This window comes from Geotrypetes seraphini, chromosome 4 (genome assembly GCF_902459505.1).
Source record: "Geotrypetes seraphini chromosome 4, aGeoSer1.1, whole genome shotgun sequence".
NCBI lineage: Eukaryota > Metazoa > Chordata > Amphibia > Gymnophiona > Dermophiidae > Geotrypetes > Geotrypetes seraphini.
In genome coordinates this window covers 254,594,166-254,609,476 of record NC_047087.1, presented here as the reverse complement: position 1 = coordinate 254,609,476, position 15,311 = coordinate 254,594,166, and the positions used below count along the sequence as shown (strand labels likewise).

At 42.6% G+C, this 15,311-nt stretch overlaps 1 protein-coding gene across 1 annotated transcript in view; it reads left to right on the top strand.

Annotated features, from left to right (window-relative positions):
• Positions 1 to 15,311, top strand: part of LOC117359964 (putative neutral ceramidase C) — a 185,863-nt gene that overhangs the window by 73,456 nt on the left and 97,096 nt on the right. Inside the window, 2 exon segments of the mRNA XM_033943469.1 lie at positions 6,782 to 6,928; positions 10,524 to 10,633. Coding sequence (XP_033799360.1) covers positions 6,782 to 6,928; positions 10,524 to 10,633 — 257 coding nt within the window.

Below are 15,311 nucleotides of genomic sequence, written 5' to 3'. Positions count from 1 at the left end.
AAGTCACTTAATCCCCCCATTGCCCCAGGTACATTAGATAGATTATGAGCCCGCCGGAACAGACAGGGAAAATGCTTAAGTACCTGAATAAACCATTCGGAGCTCCTCTGGGAGAACGGTATAGAAAATTGAATAAATAAATAAATCTTAAACAAATAGGTGTTATGCACCATAGATAAGGTGTATAACATACTGTGGCAATTCTAGCGACATCCCCGACTTGCCACAGGGGAATTATCTGGGTAAACCAGGATCAAAGGGGTTTAGAGCCCATCAGAATAGTTTCCCTGAGGAACAGAATAACAGGGCTGCCTATCCTAGGTCCAGTTCCTATAGCCTGGATCATTGACAAGCAAGCCCAGCACAGGACAAAGGGAAAAGACACACAAACAGGCAGGGGAGCCATTTTGTCCCTGTTCAGAAAAAACAGCAATTTTTTTTCCTGACTGCGTTCTGCAGTCCCACCAAAGGGGGAGGCAGAGAGAGTACCTGCCCATTCCTATTCCTCCCAGGTGTAGGCAGGATTCTCTCCTATTTAAACCTGACCCTGAGAGCAGTAAGGAGGCTAGCATCCAGGAGAGCAGCAGAGGAACCAGCAACCGGGAGGAAGCAGCACTCTTGTCACAGTCCAGGAGGAGCAGAGCAGCACCTAAGGTATTGCCTCCTAACAGTCAACAGCCTGAGGGAAAACCTGATATGGAGATGTTAGATGTGAGTGAAGCTGAGGAATTACCGGAGTTAGAGCTGACTGCTCTACAGGAGTTTATGGAAGTGGGTGACATGCTTCCCTATGAAGAAGGGCTGGTTGAAGCCATGGAACTAGCTTAAACCTCTGGGCTTAGTAATGAAGATATTTGCTGCTGTGTGAATTTTTGTTTAAAGCTTCTCTCGCAAAAGCCATATGGAATAGAAGCCTTGGCAGAAAGCTGTGCTCAAGTAATCTAATTGGCTGTAGCACCTGTATGAAGCAGTTTGGAATTTTTGGCATTTTCCCTGTGTTTTTGAACTTTGGGACTAATATAATTAGCTGTACCAGGAAGTACTGTTTTGCCACTGGTCAAGAGCTTTGGAAGCTGTGTGGGAAGTGTTTTCAAAAGGTTTGTCACAAGCTGAACTTTTGAATACTGTTTTTTTTTTTTGACGGGGGAGGGGTTTCTTTTGAAAGGGTTTTTTTGTTTTTTTTTTTCTTTGTACTGAAAGTTTTCAGCTAAGCCATTTTGCTGGACTGTAATGTTCCACTTACTTATCTCTTTTTGGATACTTATACAAACTGCTCAGAGATGCACTTAAATATTTATTGATTTTATGCTTTTTTTCTTGCTTTGAGAGAAAACCTGAAAGTTACCACATGCTGTAAACCGGGCATGGCCCAGCAACAAGCTGCCAAAACTGCAGCAGCCATCTTGGAACCTGGTAGATCCTGAAAAGTCTGTCCCTATTAAGGAGTGAACCTTCATTTGTTTTTCTGCTGTTATTGTTTATGGGTTTTCTCGATATGACTTACCTTGTGCAATTACTCTGAGTGCAGTGAAGGGCCACTACTCAGGCTGGAGAAGGGTAACGAGTGGAGACCCACAGGGGTCTGTGCTCGGCCACTGCTGTTCAATGTGTTTATAAATGACCTGGAAGTGGGGACAAAGTGTGAAGTTATAAGTTTACAGATGACACTAAACTCTGTAGCAGGGTTAAAACTATAGGGGAATGTGAAGAACTGCAAAGAGACCTGACAAAATGGCAGATGAACTTCAATATAGAAAAATGCAAGGTCATGCATATAGGGAAAAAGAACCCGATGTTCAGCTACAAAATGGGGGGGGGGGGGGTTGGCTCTGGGGGAAAGTAACCTCGAAAAGGACTTGGGAGTGTTGGTGATACAACAATGAAACCAATGGCGCAATGCCTCAAAGAAAGCGAACAGAATGTTGGGTACTATCAAGAAGGGTATTACAACAAGAACCAAAGAAGTCATCCTGCCGTTGTATCGGGCAATGGTGCGCCCGCACCTGGAGTACTGTGTCCAGTATTGGTCACCGTACCTTAAGAAGGATATGGCAATACTTGAGAGGGTCCAGAGGAGAGCGACATGAATGATTGAGGGCATGGAAAACCTTTCATACACTGAAAGGCTGGAGAGACTGGGGCTCTTCTCCCTAGAAAAGCGGAGACTCAGAGGAGACATGATAGAGACCTACAAGATCATGAAGGGTATAGAGAGAGTAGAGAGGGACAGATTCTTCAAACACTCAAAACATAAAAGAACAAGAGGGCATTCGGAAAAGTTGAAAGGGGACAGATTCAAAACAAATACTAGGAAGTTTTTCTTTACCCAGCGTGTGGTGGACACCTGGAATGCGCTTCCAGAGGGCATAATAGGGCAGAGTATGGTACTGTTCAAGAAGGAATTAGACAATTTCCTGCTGGAAAAAGGGATAGAGGAGTATAGATAAAGGATTACTGCACAGGTCCTGGACCTGTTGGGCCGCCGCGTGAGCGGACTGCTGGGCACGAAGGACCTCAGGTCTGACCCAGTGGAGGCATTGCTTATGTTCTTATGCAAAAGACTTGTATAATAAACTTTTGATTTTTACTTTTGAACCAAACCTGTTTTGCTGCTTTTGTATCTGTGTGCCTTGTGGTGTGTCTGGGTTGTCTATAAGGAGGAGTGCTTTAAGATTCAAACCAGTACCCCTTGTAGGCCTTCTGCCTCATGCTTCTGTTTTACTGCCACCTGGTGGAGGGCCGCTGTAGAGCTAGTGCGGACCCGGGCTGGTGACAATACATAGAATTAGATCCTAAATTAGATTCCCTAGTGCTGAATGTGGCTAACCTTTCTTCCTGTTCTCATTAGGCCTAGAGAAAATAAGTGGTTTAGGCACTCTGTTCGGTTTTTTTAAGAGAGCAATTTAGTTGTCTCACTCCTTAAATTAGACAGCTAAAATGCTTCAAAACTGATTAACTGACAACAGACTTCAGAATGTACAATCGCTACCTGAAAGCAATCTGATAACTTTGAAAGGAGGAAATCCATTGACTCATCAATTCATGTAGCCTATCATCATAGCATTTCCAGATCTATATTTGTATCTGTGTTGGATTTTTCTGCTGCCTCACACAGACAAAGCATTCAATCTTTTCCTTTTCTTTAGCATCACTGAATCAGCATGAGAGCTCTCTGAAAAATCAGTGGTCAGCACTTAGAGCAAATTGATTTTGTCCTATGCCAAGTCATTGGTTTCTCTCATCCAATGCTCAGTATGTCAAATTTTCAATTAAAGTTCCAATTGTTCCTTCTGTCACCCTCAACTGGTATGTTGCATAGAATCTGAGTCCTGGGAGTATGGTAGTAGGAAAGGACTACGATGATAATTAGTGGAATTATTATGATTGGATCCCATAATCCACAGTCTGCAACTCAGCCTACACAATAACAGAAGCCAAACACTATAGCTTCCTTCAGCACCAACTATGCATGCATTCTGAATAATGTCTCCAAACAGTTAATTTTGTTCCTATCCAAGCTACTCGAGTGTGTTCTTGGTTGCTGTCTGGACTTCCTTTCAACTCGACCGATTCTTGATACTCTACAATCTGGCTTTTGCCCCCAACACTCCACAGAGTGCCCTCACTAAAGTCTGCAGTGACTTGTTCATGGCCAGATCTAAGGCACTTTACACAATCCTCATCCTTCTTGACCTGTCTTCTGCCTTTGATACTGTTAATAACAGCTTACTCCTTGAGACGCTGTCTTCCCTTGGATTCCATGAATCTGTCCTCTCCTGGTTTGCCTCCTACCTCTCCCAACAAACCTTTAGTTTATGTGTTGGTGGGTCCTCTTCTGCTGCTACCCCGCGTACCCCAGGGTCCTGTCTAGAACCTCTTCTCTTCTTTCTCTACACCTCTTCCCTCGGTGCCCTGATCTGCTCCCATGCATCACCCAGGGCTAGAATAAAGAGTAGGCCCAGTAGGCATGTGCCTTGGGCTTGATAACATCAGGGGGGCCTGCTGATGTGGTGCTATGACCAGGGTCAGCATTAGGGGAGGACAAATATGGCAGCTGCCCTGGATCCTGCTGTCTAGGCATTTCTTCCCCTTGTCAGGCCATTTCCCTCCCTTCCCCTCACCTTCGTGGTGCTTTTTCCAAATCGTTTTTCTTTCTCAGAGGGGCCCTGATGCAACAGCCATTCTCACTAGTTGCACGCGCGTGGCTGCCCTGAAGCTTGTCCTCTGACGCGATCTGGCAGATATCGGAAGTTCCATCAGAGGAGAAGCTTTGGGGTAGCCACGTGCAACTAGTGAGAATGGCTTCCTCATCAGGGCCCATCTGATAGAGAGAACTTTGGTTTTGGAAAGCATTCGTGAAGGTTAGGGAAAGGAGGGAAATGCCCTGATAAGGGGAAGAGATTGAGTGGCGCTTTAGGTTTATTGTGTGGAGAAAGCGGGGAACAGACTCTAAATGGAAGGGGGGGGTGAAAAAAAAATGGCACATGCTGGATTGGGGGGAAGAGGATAGTTAGATACTGGAAGGGGTGAGGGAAAGAGGGGGCAAGCTGTAGCTAGACAGAATGAAAAAGGGAAATTAAGGACTGAATAGTAAGAGAGAATTTAGGCAGAAAATAAATTGAGAAGGAAGACCAGGGGAAAAAAGGAGGAAGGGAGAGTAGAGAGATGCCAGAGCAGGGGGAGGGGGGAAAGAGACAGATACCAGATCTTGGGGAAGGAAAGGAGGAGATAGAGATGCTAAAATCTGCTGGGAGGGAAGAAGACATGGAAGGGAAGAAGACAGATGCACACCATGGGGAAAGTAAATGGATAAAAAAGAGTGGACTTGTCTTGATCAGACTGATGATTACAAACTATTGTAAAAATGTCCTTTTACTCATTCAATGTTCAAATGATTTTATTCATTCATCCAATAACTCAGGGAGACATTGAGTTATTGGATGAATGAATAAAGTCATTTGAACATTGGATGAGTAAAAGGACATTTTTACAATAGTTTGTGGTCATCAGTCTGATTAGGACAATTTCCCTCTTTCATCTGTCTACCCTCTCTCTGCCTCTTCTAAATGGTATCTTTTCTCTCCTTCTATTCTCCTTCCAGAAACTTTATGCCTCCCCCTTCCATCTCTCCCTTCATCCCCATTCATCTTCTTCCCTTCCCTCCTCCAATGGTCTGGCATCTCTCTCTTCCTCTTCTTCCCTTCCCTCTCCCCCCCCCATGGTCTGGCATTTCACTCTCTCCTCTCCCTTCCCCCAACTTCCTTCAGCATCTGCCCCCTTTCTTTCCCTCCAACTCAATTCCATTCAGTATCCTTCCCCCTTATGTGTCTCTCTCCTTTCCCTGCACACCAATTCCATCAGCATCTTCCCCCTTTCTCTCCTTCCACCACCCTTGCCCTCTCCCTCCACCACCCTTCCATACCACCCTGACCCCCTTTCTCTCCCTTCACCACCCTTCTATGCTCCTCTCTCCTTCCAAACCAGCAAGGTCCTGCGATGACTGCCTCTGCTCCGGAAGACATAAGTGATATCAGAGGGGATAGGCTCACAGACGCAGTTGTGGCAAAGTCCTGCGATGACTGCGGCTGCCGGTCCACCCCCTCCGACATCACATCTTCCAGAGCAGAGGCAGCAGACACAGTCATTGTGGGACCTTCCTGCACTTCAACGCGGCTGCTGATTCTACTTTGGAATAAGTATGGCAGCTGCGCTGAGGTGGCGTTATGAGCAGCATGGAAGATTCTGGACCCAGCCGGCTGTGCATCCCCTAGGGCTGGCACCAGGGGCAGTCTGCACCCCCTGCCCTGGGTACACCACTGGTCTGTGTTGACCTAGATGAATTATGACAATGGGTGGGGGTTGTGAGGCTACTATATGGGTGTTCAGCTGTGTACATTGTGGGGGATTGCATATTTCCCTTGAACTCAAGGTCATGATAGTTCAAATGTCACAAACTGGCTGCAAAGAGTACCTGAACAGCTTCTAACAAATTGCCTGTAGTTGTGTGTTGGTACAAGAGACCAGAAAGCAACAGAATGAGCACCAGAAACAACTGTCATGTATTTACAAACAGATATGCAGTACAGAAAAAAACCACGTGGTTATACAAACTTGATGGCAGATAAAGACCAAATGACCCATCTAGTTTACCCATCCGCAGTAACCATTATCTCTTTCTCTCTCAGAGAGATCCCAGGCCCTCTTGAATTCAGACACAGTCTCTGTCACCACCACCTCTTCGGGGAGACTATCTTCTGGGAGACTGTTCCATGTATCTACCAAATTTTCTGTAAAAAAAATATTTTCATATATTACTCTGGTATTTTTTCTGTTCCTGGAGCGCTCACAATTAAAAAAAATAAAAATCACAAACAGCTGAAATTAGAATGAAGCTGGGTCTTTTGACACCTAACTCACTGCTCTAACTCATCTGCCACACAGATGTCCATTTCCCTTGTTTTCCCTATTTATAACTTAGACATTTCAGTTTGCAAAATGGATGCTCATGCTGGGCATTTCCATCAGATGGATGTCCATCTTGTATGTATTTTAGAACAGGCCATATCCTGTTCTAAAATACATATGAGAAGGATGTCCATTTGCAACCTACTGGCTTGTATGTCCACATTCTGAGCTGGATGTCCTTTCTAAAATGCCGCTCAACATGTGACCAAGAATGGCTACCATCAGAAATAGGATGCTGGGTTCAGTGGATCCTGGACTGGCTCCGCATGACTTATCTTATTTTCTGTTTCTTTTTTTGTCTTATTTTTTGCTTTAGGTAAACATCTTGCAATGGGGAAGGGAGGAAGAAGAATCTTCTCACACCTAGAAGTAGTACTTATTGTTCTGTTTGTGCTGATGACGGGTATCTCAGTTGGAGTTATAACTCTCATCTTTGTCAACATAAATGCACAGAGAACTTCTGGCAAGTTATTCAATTTTCGTCCATGTTTTCATTTGCACATACAATACTGAAGTCACGTGGTTTAATGGGTTTTGACTGTTCATCCATATATACAGTATTTAAAAAATGATTGAAGCTTAAACTACTAAGGAGCTAATAGAAAATGAGTGAATAATATTTTGGTTTTCATGATTGCTATAACAAAAAAAAACAGAAAATGATTCTTAAGCCTCAGATAGTTCTACCTATACAAAATAATCGGATCTATTTACTATAGTGCTTTCAATGCAAATGTTAGAACAGCACATTTACCGTATTTTTTGCACCTGACTTTAAGACGCATCCTAGAGTTAGAGGAGGAAAACAAGAAAAAAAACATTCTGAACCAAATTCTCCCTGCCAGGCTCTGCACCCTGTCCCCCCCCCCTCTGGTGGTCTAGGGGTAGGCCGGGACAGGGCACAGAGCAGGCAGGCCTAGTGGCCTAGTGACAGGCAGGCCCCATACTCCCCCCAGAACATTAAATCATCCCCCCATATTACCACGTGCCCCCCAGTACCTTAAAACATCCCCTATCCCCAATGTACCTTAAATTATCCCCCGTACCTTTAATCATACCCCCTCAGTACCTTTTTTAAATTCCTCCCTCCTTAGACGGCTGTCTCATCTATTTCCCAGCCAGTGGCACACAGGCCAGAAGCGCAGAGATCAGGAACAAGCCCTGGTGGCAGGGGGATATTAAAATATAAGGCAGCAGCGGGGGGGGGGAGGGGGATTTAAAAGATGGAGCGGTGGCAGCGGGCTTAACAAATTTGGTTCTTCGCTTCATAAGATGCACTTACATTTCCACCCCCTTTTTGGGGGTGGAAAAAGCGTGTCTTATGGAGCGAAAAATACGGGTAATACAATATTAGGGAATGAATATTGTGATTTTACCACAATCGATAAAGGTGTGTACATATATATAACTGCTTAAGCTGGTTGCGTACCAGAAAATTTACTGCTGTCATGTGGCTCAAAAACAAATTAAGCACATTTTAATTATTTAATTTAAAGGGATAATTATACCACCCTTGGAACATCTGTGGCACAATTATCCTGTACACAGAAGTGCCTCAGCCTTCTCACAGTCATGTTGTGAGAAAATTAAAAAGGTAGGGGGCAGTGGAAACAAGGAGCAGGGAGAGAGGCTTGTAGCTGACCTTGCATGACAGCCTCTTTAACAATCCACTCCACATCTGTAGAGTAGGTTGGATGGACTACTATGTTACGCTCCTAAGATGAGAAGGTTTGTCTCATAGTAGATCTCTAACATGACAATAACAAGTTCCTAACCCAGCTGCTATCCCAACACAGCAATACAGGCTGTGTTGGGAGTTCCACCTCACTCTTTAGTTCTTCCTTAATTCTTTGTACCCCTCTGTAAGCAGGAGAGGTACTTATCTTTTGAGGTCTTGTCCGATACTCAAAATCAAGCAGGCTCAGCACCAATTCACATTTTGATCATATATGGGTTAAAATGTGAAGCACTAATGAAGTCATTTTGACAGCAGTGAACAAGATGGTTAGAGAAAAGAAAAGGAGATCAAGTCAAATTACATTTAATTTCCTGGAGGTAGTTCCCTGCCCAAAAGAGCTTTTAGAGTCTGTGCCTATGGCATTGGATGAGAATAACTTGCCCAAAGTCACAAGTAGCATCAGTAGACTTTGAATCCTGGGTTCCTTGATTCTCTGTGTCTTTAACCACTAACAGAAAAACCACACAACAACTGCAGACGATGTACATGATGCAGGCAAAATTTATTGTACCAAAGTTAAAATGCAGTAAAATAAAACCTTTTTACCAACCAAGGGACCCGACATGGTCCGTGTTTCGGACAACGCACCTTCGTCAGGGGTTCATGGTAAATAAGGTATAAAGTATACCGCCTGTGTGTTTGATCCGTCAAGAGTCGCTGCCAAAAGCTTGGATATTCAATGCTGGGCCGTTTCCATTGACTAGTGTTGAATAGCCTGTTTATTTTTTGGCTAGCGTAAACTTAAGCAGCTAAGCCCGTGCTGTTCCTTGTGACCCTGGGCAAGTCACTCAATCCTCCATTGCCCCAGAAATGTTAGATTGTGAGCCTGCCATGACAGATAGGAACAAATGACTGAGTACCTGAATGTACATCGCTTAGACAATTAATAGGCAGTATATAAATCACTTAATTAAATAAAGTCAATATTCAGTGCTGGCTGGTTAAGTTTTATAGTGGCCAAAGACAAGAATGCTATTTGTGCAGCCCAATTTGGCTGCTAAACTTGGCTAGTCAACACTGAAAATGGCCAGTTATCATGCGACATAGCTAGTAACTGGGAATATTCTGAGGAAATAACCAGTAATCTTGCACTGAATATTTGCATTTAGCCAGCCAAGTGCTAAAAAACACAAAACTACTGTGGGACATTTGAGGTCAACATTTTAACCTCCGATAAGCACTCATTAGTGTTTACTGCAGCTTTGTAAAAGGGCCCCTTACTATGACCTTTGAAAATGAATTAGTCCAACCTTTATTAGGAAACTCCTTTAGCATACGCTTTCCGCTGTATGCCTTATTTTCTTGCAAAAATTTAATTGCAACTTTATCTTCTTTGCTAAGCGCCATTTTGCTAAAATGGATCTTAATGGTCACTTTCTGAATGATAAAAAGAAAGTGGGAAAGGATCAGTACACATCAACCTTGTGATATAATGAAATTTATTTGATACAGACAAATATTGCAAAATGAAACATAGTAACCAAAATTATCTATCTTGTGGTTCCTTGCAGACCTGACACGATTCGTGTTTCGGCTCCAAAATGGAAGCCTGCCTCAGGGGTATAGATAGTGATCCAGTAGATGGCGCATATGCCCTTAAACATCTAAAACTCAAGGTGTTGGTTCTCTCAAGGAACCTCCGATTAAAAGCTATGTCAGAAAACAATTTATTGCTCATGTGTTGTGTCTTCAAAAAACAGAACCACGGACCATGTCGGGTCTGCAAGAAACCGCAAGATAGATACTATATATGTTTCATTTTGCAATATTTGGCTGTGTCAAACTTTGCTATATCACAAGGTTGATGTGTGCTGTCCCTTTCCCAGTTTCCTTTTGTTGTATATTTATCGTGGGTTATTTTGCCTTGGTTTTTTTTGGATTATACTTTTTGAATGATGTAATTCAAGGATCATCAGTTTTAACAGCATTTTACAGTAGCACCTGTCAATAATAGTAATAATTGTTAATACTAATTTGCATTGGTTTATTTGGAAAATGTTGGGATCCTATTTTTTTCTGGCCACTGTGCACACACCATATGCATATAGTTCATGCCATCTTATGTGCACATTAGGCAATGCAAATTTTGTAGAGCTATTTTGTGGGCATAAGACATGTTTTATAATGTGTATTGGCATTTTATAAGGCACTTTAGTGAACAGGCCTCTTAATAGGAAATTATTGTTTAGTGCTTTGCTAATGAGACCAGTTCTTCAAATGAATTACTCTTTTTAAATTTTTTTATAGTATTTTAATTGGGTTGTTTGACGTGCTTGGTATTATATTTGTCCAATTCATTTCTTACTGTTTTATGTTACAGGCCCAACTACAACTCCTATGTCTATCACTGTTTCTACTAGGGACTCTGGGTGGTACCTAATTGGTGTTGGTCGAGCAGATTGTACAGGACCTTTAGCAGATGCACCTTTGGTATGTATGACAGACTGTAGACCTAATTCTAGTGTTTGGTGCAGTCATACTTGTCTCCTACGAATGGGCAATGCATGCTGAAAATGATCCTAAATAAGAACATAAGAATTGCCATACTGGGACAGACCGAAGGTCCATCAAACCCAGTATCCCGTTTCCAACAATGGCCAATCCAGGTCCCAAGTACTTAGCTAGATCCCAAGGAGTAAAACAGATTTTATGTTGCTTATCCTAGGAATAAGCAGTGGATTTTCCCAAGCCATCTCAATAATGGCTTATGGACTTCTCTTTTAGGAAACTATCCAAACCATTTTAAAACCCTGCTAAGCTAAATAATTTCACCACATTCTCTTGCAATGAATTCCAGAGTTTATTTACATGTTATTTGAAGAAATATTGGCCAGTTGATTCTTTTCTGACATGTGTCTTCCAAATTTTCATTTCAATTGAGTCTTTAAAGATTATTATGTCATATAATATTTGGTCATTATCTTCCACGTTTTCTGTGCCAATGTAGAAATACTTGTGTCATCTTGAAGAAATAAAAGTAAGAATGCACTTTAATGTCTTATACAGATCTTCTATATGTAAGAACTGCTACATAATTTACATTGGTTCAAGGGCAGAGCTTGCTTTCTCCTGAGTGCTTCTGCCTGGAGATGCATTTTTAATGGGTTGTGCAGGAAGATTGTGGTAAATGTATTTCCAGTGCTACCTGAGCTAAAACACTCTACCATTTATTTTTATTTATTTATTAATTTTTTTTTTTTTTTTTGGGGGGGGTATTCTATAAAGTGGATACTAACATTTATATGCCATTCAATTCATCTTGATCCTGCAAGATAATATCTTAAATGGAAAGTACAGTAGACACTGACTATTTCTAAATAGCTGGTCCTTTTACTAAGGCGTGCTAGCCGATTTAGCGCATGCTAAACGCTAACACATCCATTATATTCTATGGACGCGTTAGCGTTTAGCATACTCCAAATCGGCTAGCGCGCCTTAATAAAAGAGGGGGTAGGTTTTTTTTTTTGGTTTTTTTTTGAGGACCATCAGAAACCTTGCTCCAGTCATAATTATATAAGAACATAAGAATAGCCTTACTGGGTCAGACCAATGGTCCATCAAGCCCAGTAGCCTGTTCTCACGGTGGCCAATCCAGGTCCCTAGTACCTGGCCAAAACCCAAGGAGTAGCAATATTTCATGCTACCAATAACAGACTATGGACTTTTCCACCAGGAAATTCTTAAAACCATCTACGTTAGCTGCTTTTACCACAACCTCTGGCAATGCGTTCCAGAACTTAACTATTCTGAGTGAAAAAAAAATTCCTCCTATTGGTTTTAAAAGTATTTTCCTGTAATTTCATCGAGTGTCCCCTAGTCTTTGTAATTTTTGACAGAGTGAAAAATCAATCCAGTTGTACTCCATTCAGGATTTTGTAGACTTCAATCATATCTCCCCTCAGCCGTCTCTTTTCCAAGCTGAAGAGCCCTAACCTTTTTAGTCCTTCCTCATATGAGAGGAGTTCCATCCCCTTTATCATCTTGATTGTTTTTCTTTGAACCTTTTCTAGTGCCATTATATCTTTTTTGAGATAAGGAGACTAGAATTGAATGCAATACTCCAGATGAGGTCGCACCATGAAGCGATATAGAGGATTAAACATTCTTAGTCTTGTTAACCATCCCTTTTTTAATAATTCCTAGCATCCTGTTTGCTTGTTTTGGCCACCGCTGCACATTGGGCAGAAAGTTTCATCATATTGTCTACCCCCAAGGTGAACCCTAGCTGTGATTCGGGTTATTCTTCCCAATATGCATCACTTGCATTTGTCCACATTAAATTTCATCTGTCATTTGGATGCCCAGTCTTCCAATTTCCTAAGGTTTGCCTGCAATTTTTTACAATCCACATGCATTTTAACAACTTTGAACAGTTTAGTGTCATCTGCAAATTTAATCACCTCACTCGTTCCAATTTCCAGATCATTTATAAATAAGTTAAATAGCACCAGTCCCAGTACAGACCCCTGCGGCACTCCACTGTTTACTCTCCTCCATTGAGAAAAATGACCATTTAACCCTACCCTCTTTTCTATTCAATAACCAATTCCTAATCTACAACTGAACTTTGCCACCTATCCCATGACTCTTTAATTTTCTCAGGAGCCTCTCGTGAGGAACTTTATCAAAAGCTTTCTGAAAATCTACATACACTATGGGGTCCTTTTACTAAGGCACACTAGCTGATTTAGCGTGCACTAACTGCTAACTGTTCTTTGATTGCCCACTCCCAATCTTACTATGAGTTTAGAAAATCACTGAAAACCTATCTGTTTGGTAAATTTATGCAATGGCTTTACTTTGTATCACTCTACATTGTATCATATTGTATTTTATTGTATTGTATAGCATTGATTTCTACTGTATTTTGCATCTTCACTGATTTGCCTCAGTTCTCTTGTTGTGAACCGCTCGGAACTTCTGGTTGGCGGTATATAAGAAAGAAAATTATTATTATTATTATATTCTATGGATGTGTTAGCAGTTAACGTGCACTAAATCGGCTAACATGCCTTAGTAAAAGAGTGGGTTTATCAGTAGTCTCAAACTCAAACCCTTTGCAGGGCCACATTTTGGATTTGTAGGTACTTGGAGGGCAGGGGGTGCTCAAGCACTGGGGAACAGTGGGGTGCATGGCGTTGTGGGGAACAGTGGGGGGCCCATGGTATGGCAATGCCAGCTGGAACCACCCCAATCACCAACCTCCCTCTCTACGCCACTGTACATACTCCCCAAAATTCAGCAGACAGCATCGCCGCTCCATGGGCCCTCATTCTTCCCTGCCATACACCATGCCTGCCATATGCCATGCCATACACCCCCCACTGTTCACTGCTGCTTGAGCACCCCCTGCTCCCCACGTACCTCTTGAAATGTTTGCCGGTGCGAGTATGTTTCACCTGCTGCTCGCACTGGCGTCAGCACCCTTCTGACATCAAATCCTGGTCCCACAACCAGGAAGTGACATCAGAAGGAAGCTGAGGCTGGTGCAAGTAGCAAGGGGAAGATGCTGCTCACACTGGTGAACTTTTAAAGAGATATGTGGGGGGTGAAGAGGAGGAGAGGCCCTAGCACTGGCACCCCCTGTGAAGATGGTGTCTGGGGTGGTCCATACCCCCTGCCCCCCGCTTTACTATGCCACTGGGTATGTACTTATCTCAAAAACAAGGTATCTCTGAAGACCATCCGGCATGATTATGTTTCACTTAAAGCTGCGTCATGGTAGAAGTACCTGAATAACTCAGTTTAACATTTCACACTGCCCATTTCCAAGATCTCAAAAAAATAAAACAGTGAAAATTAGGCCAGGAAAACTCTGGCCTAATATACTGGCATGTAACATTTTGATGCTTACTGGTGCCTAAGCTGAGTTAGGTGCCATTAGACATGATTCTATAAAAGATGCCTACCAATTCATTAACAGTTACGCAGATTCCTTATACGTAACTGATTTTCCATCATTTCAAGTTTAGAATGTATAACATGTGAATCCTTAACAGCTGAAGATGAAACCACCTGTAAAGTAGATACTTGTGATTCAGTCGCTGACAAAAGTTTATATAATACTTTTAAATTTGAGTCAAACATTTTCCAGCTTCTGAACCACTTCCTGGGAAAATATTACATTTTGACTTGCTACTGACTTTAACAACCCCTCAACTCTATTATTTATTAACCATAAATCTTTCAGGGAAATATCTTGTGGAATCTCCTGAGTCCCCTGTGCAGCTAAAGCATCCTCCTGGAAGGAAATGGCCTTAGGCATCTCCTTGAAAATGATCAAGAAAGATGACTACAAACTAAGGGACTCTAAAGGAGAAACATTAGGCCTTTGTTCTGAGCCCAAACCACTAGATAATATTGGAGGGGGTGGAGGAGTTCTGTCTAAGGGGCTGAGAGATGCTCCTGATAAAGAATCAGCATTTCCAATTTGCGTCACATTAATGGGCAACAAGGGTCGATTCATGGGGCCAGCTGGTACTAGAGTCAAACTTTTGGATTTAACCTTTCTCTTCCCCTTAATTGTTTCCAATAGAAAAATTAAACAATCTCACCCAATTTGTCAATGGCGCTCATGCCTCCTAATGGCTTCTCATGACTCCAAGGGGCTCCCAAGGCGCCTGGCGTGTTCTTAGGGCACACCCCGTTGGCTATGCGCTGCAGTTGCGGCATCTTTTTCACCTGGAAAAGGAGGGCCCCACTGATGTGAGGTGATTGTCTACACAAGTGCCTGTTGGAAATCAGCACCCAAAATCAGCACCCTTCAAGTTGAAGCGCTGAGCCACAGAGAAGCAGTAAACAGTCCCTCTAATCCATCAACACAGCAAATAACATCTCTCTTGTAGCTTAGTCACGACATCTTTTTCACTTGAAAAAGGAGGGCTCCGATGACGTGGGGCGATTGTATCCACAGGTGCCTGTTCGAAATTGGCACCCAAAATCTGCACTCTTGAAGATGATGATCAATGCGCTGAGCCACATAGAAGCAGGAAACAGTCCCTCTAATCCACCAACATGGCATATAACATCTCCCGCATGGTATTTATTTATTTATTAAATTTTTGGGAGGGGACATGACAGGGATGGAAAATAGGTGTGGAGACGTTAT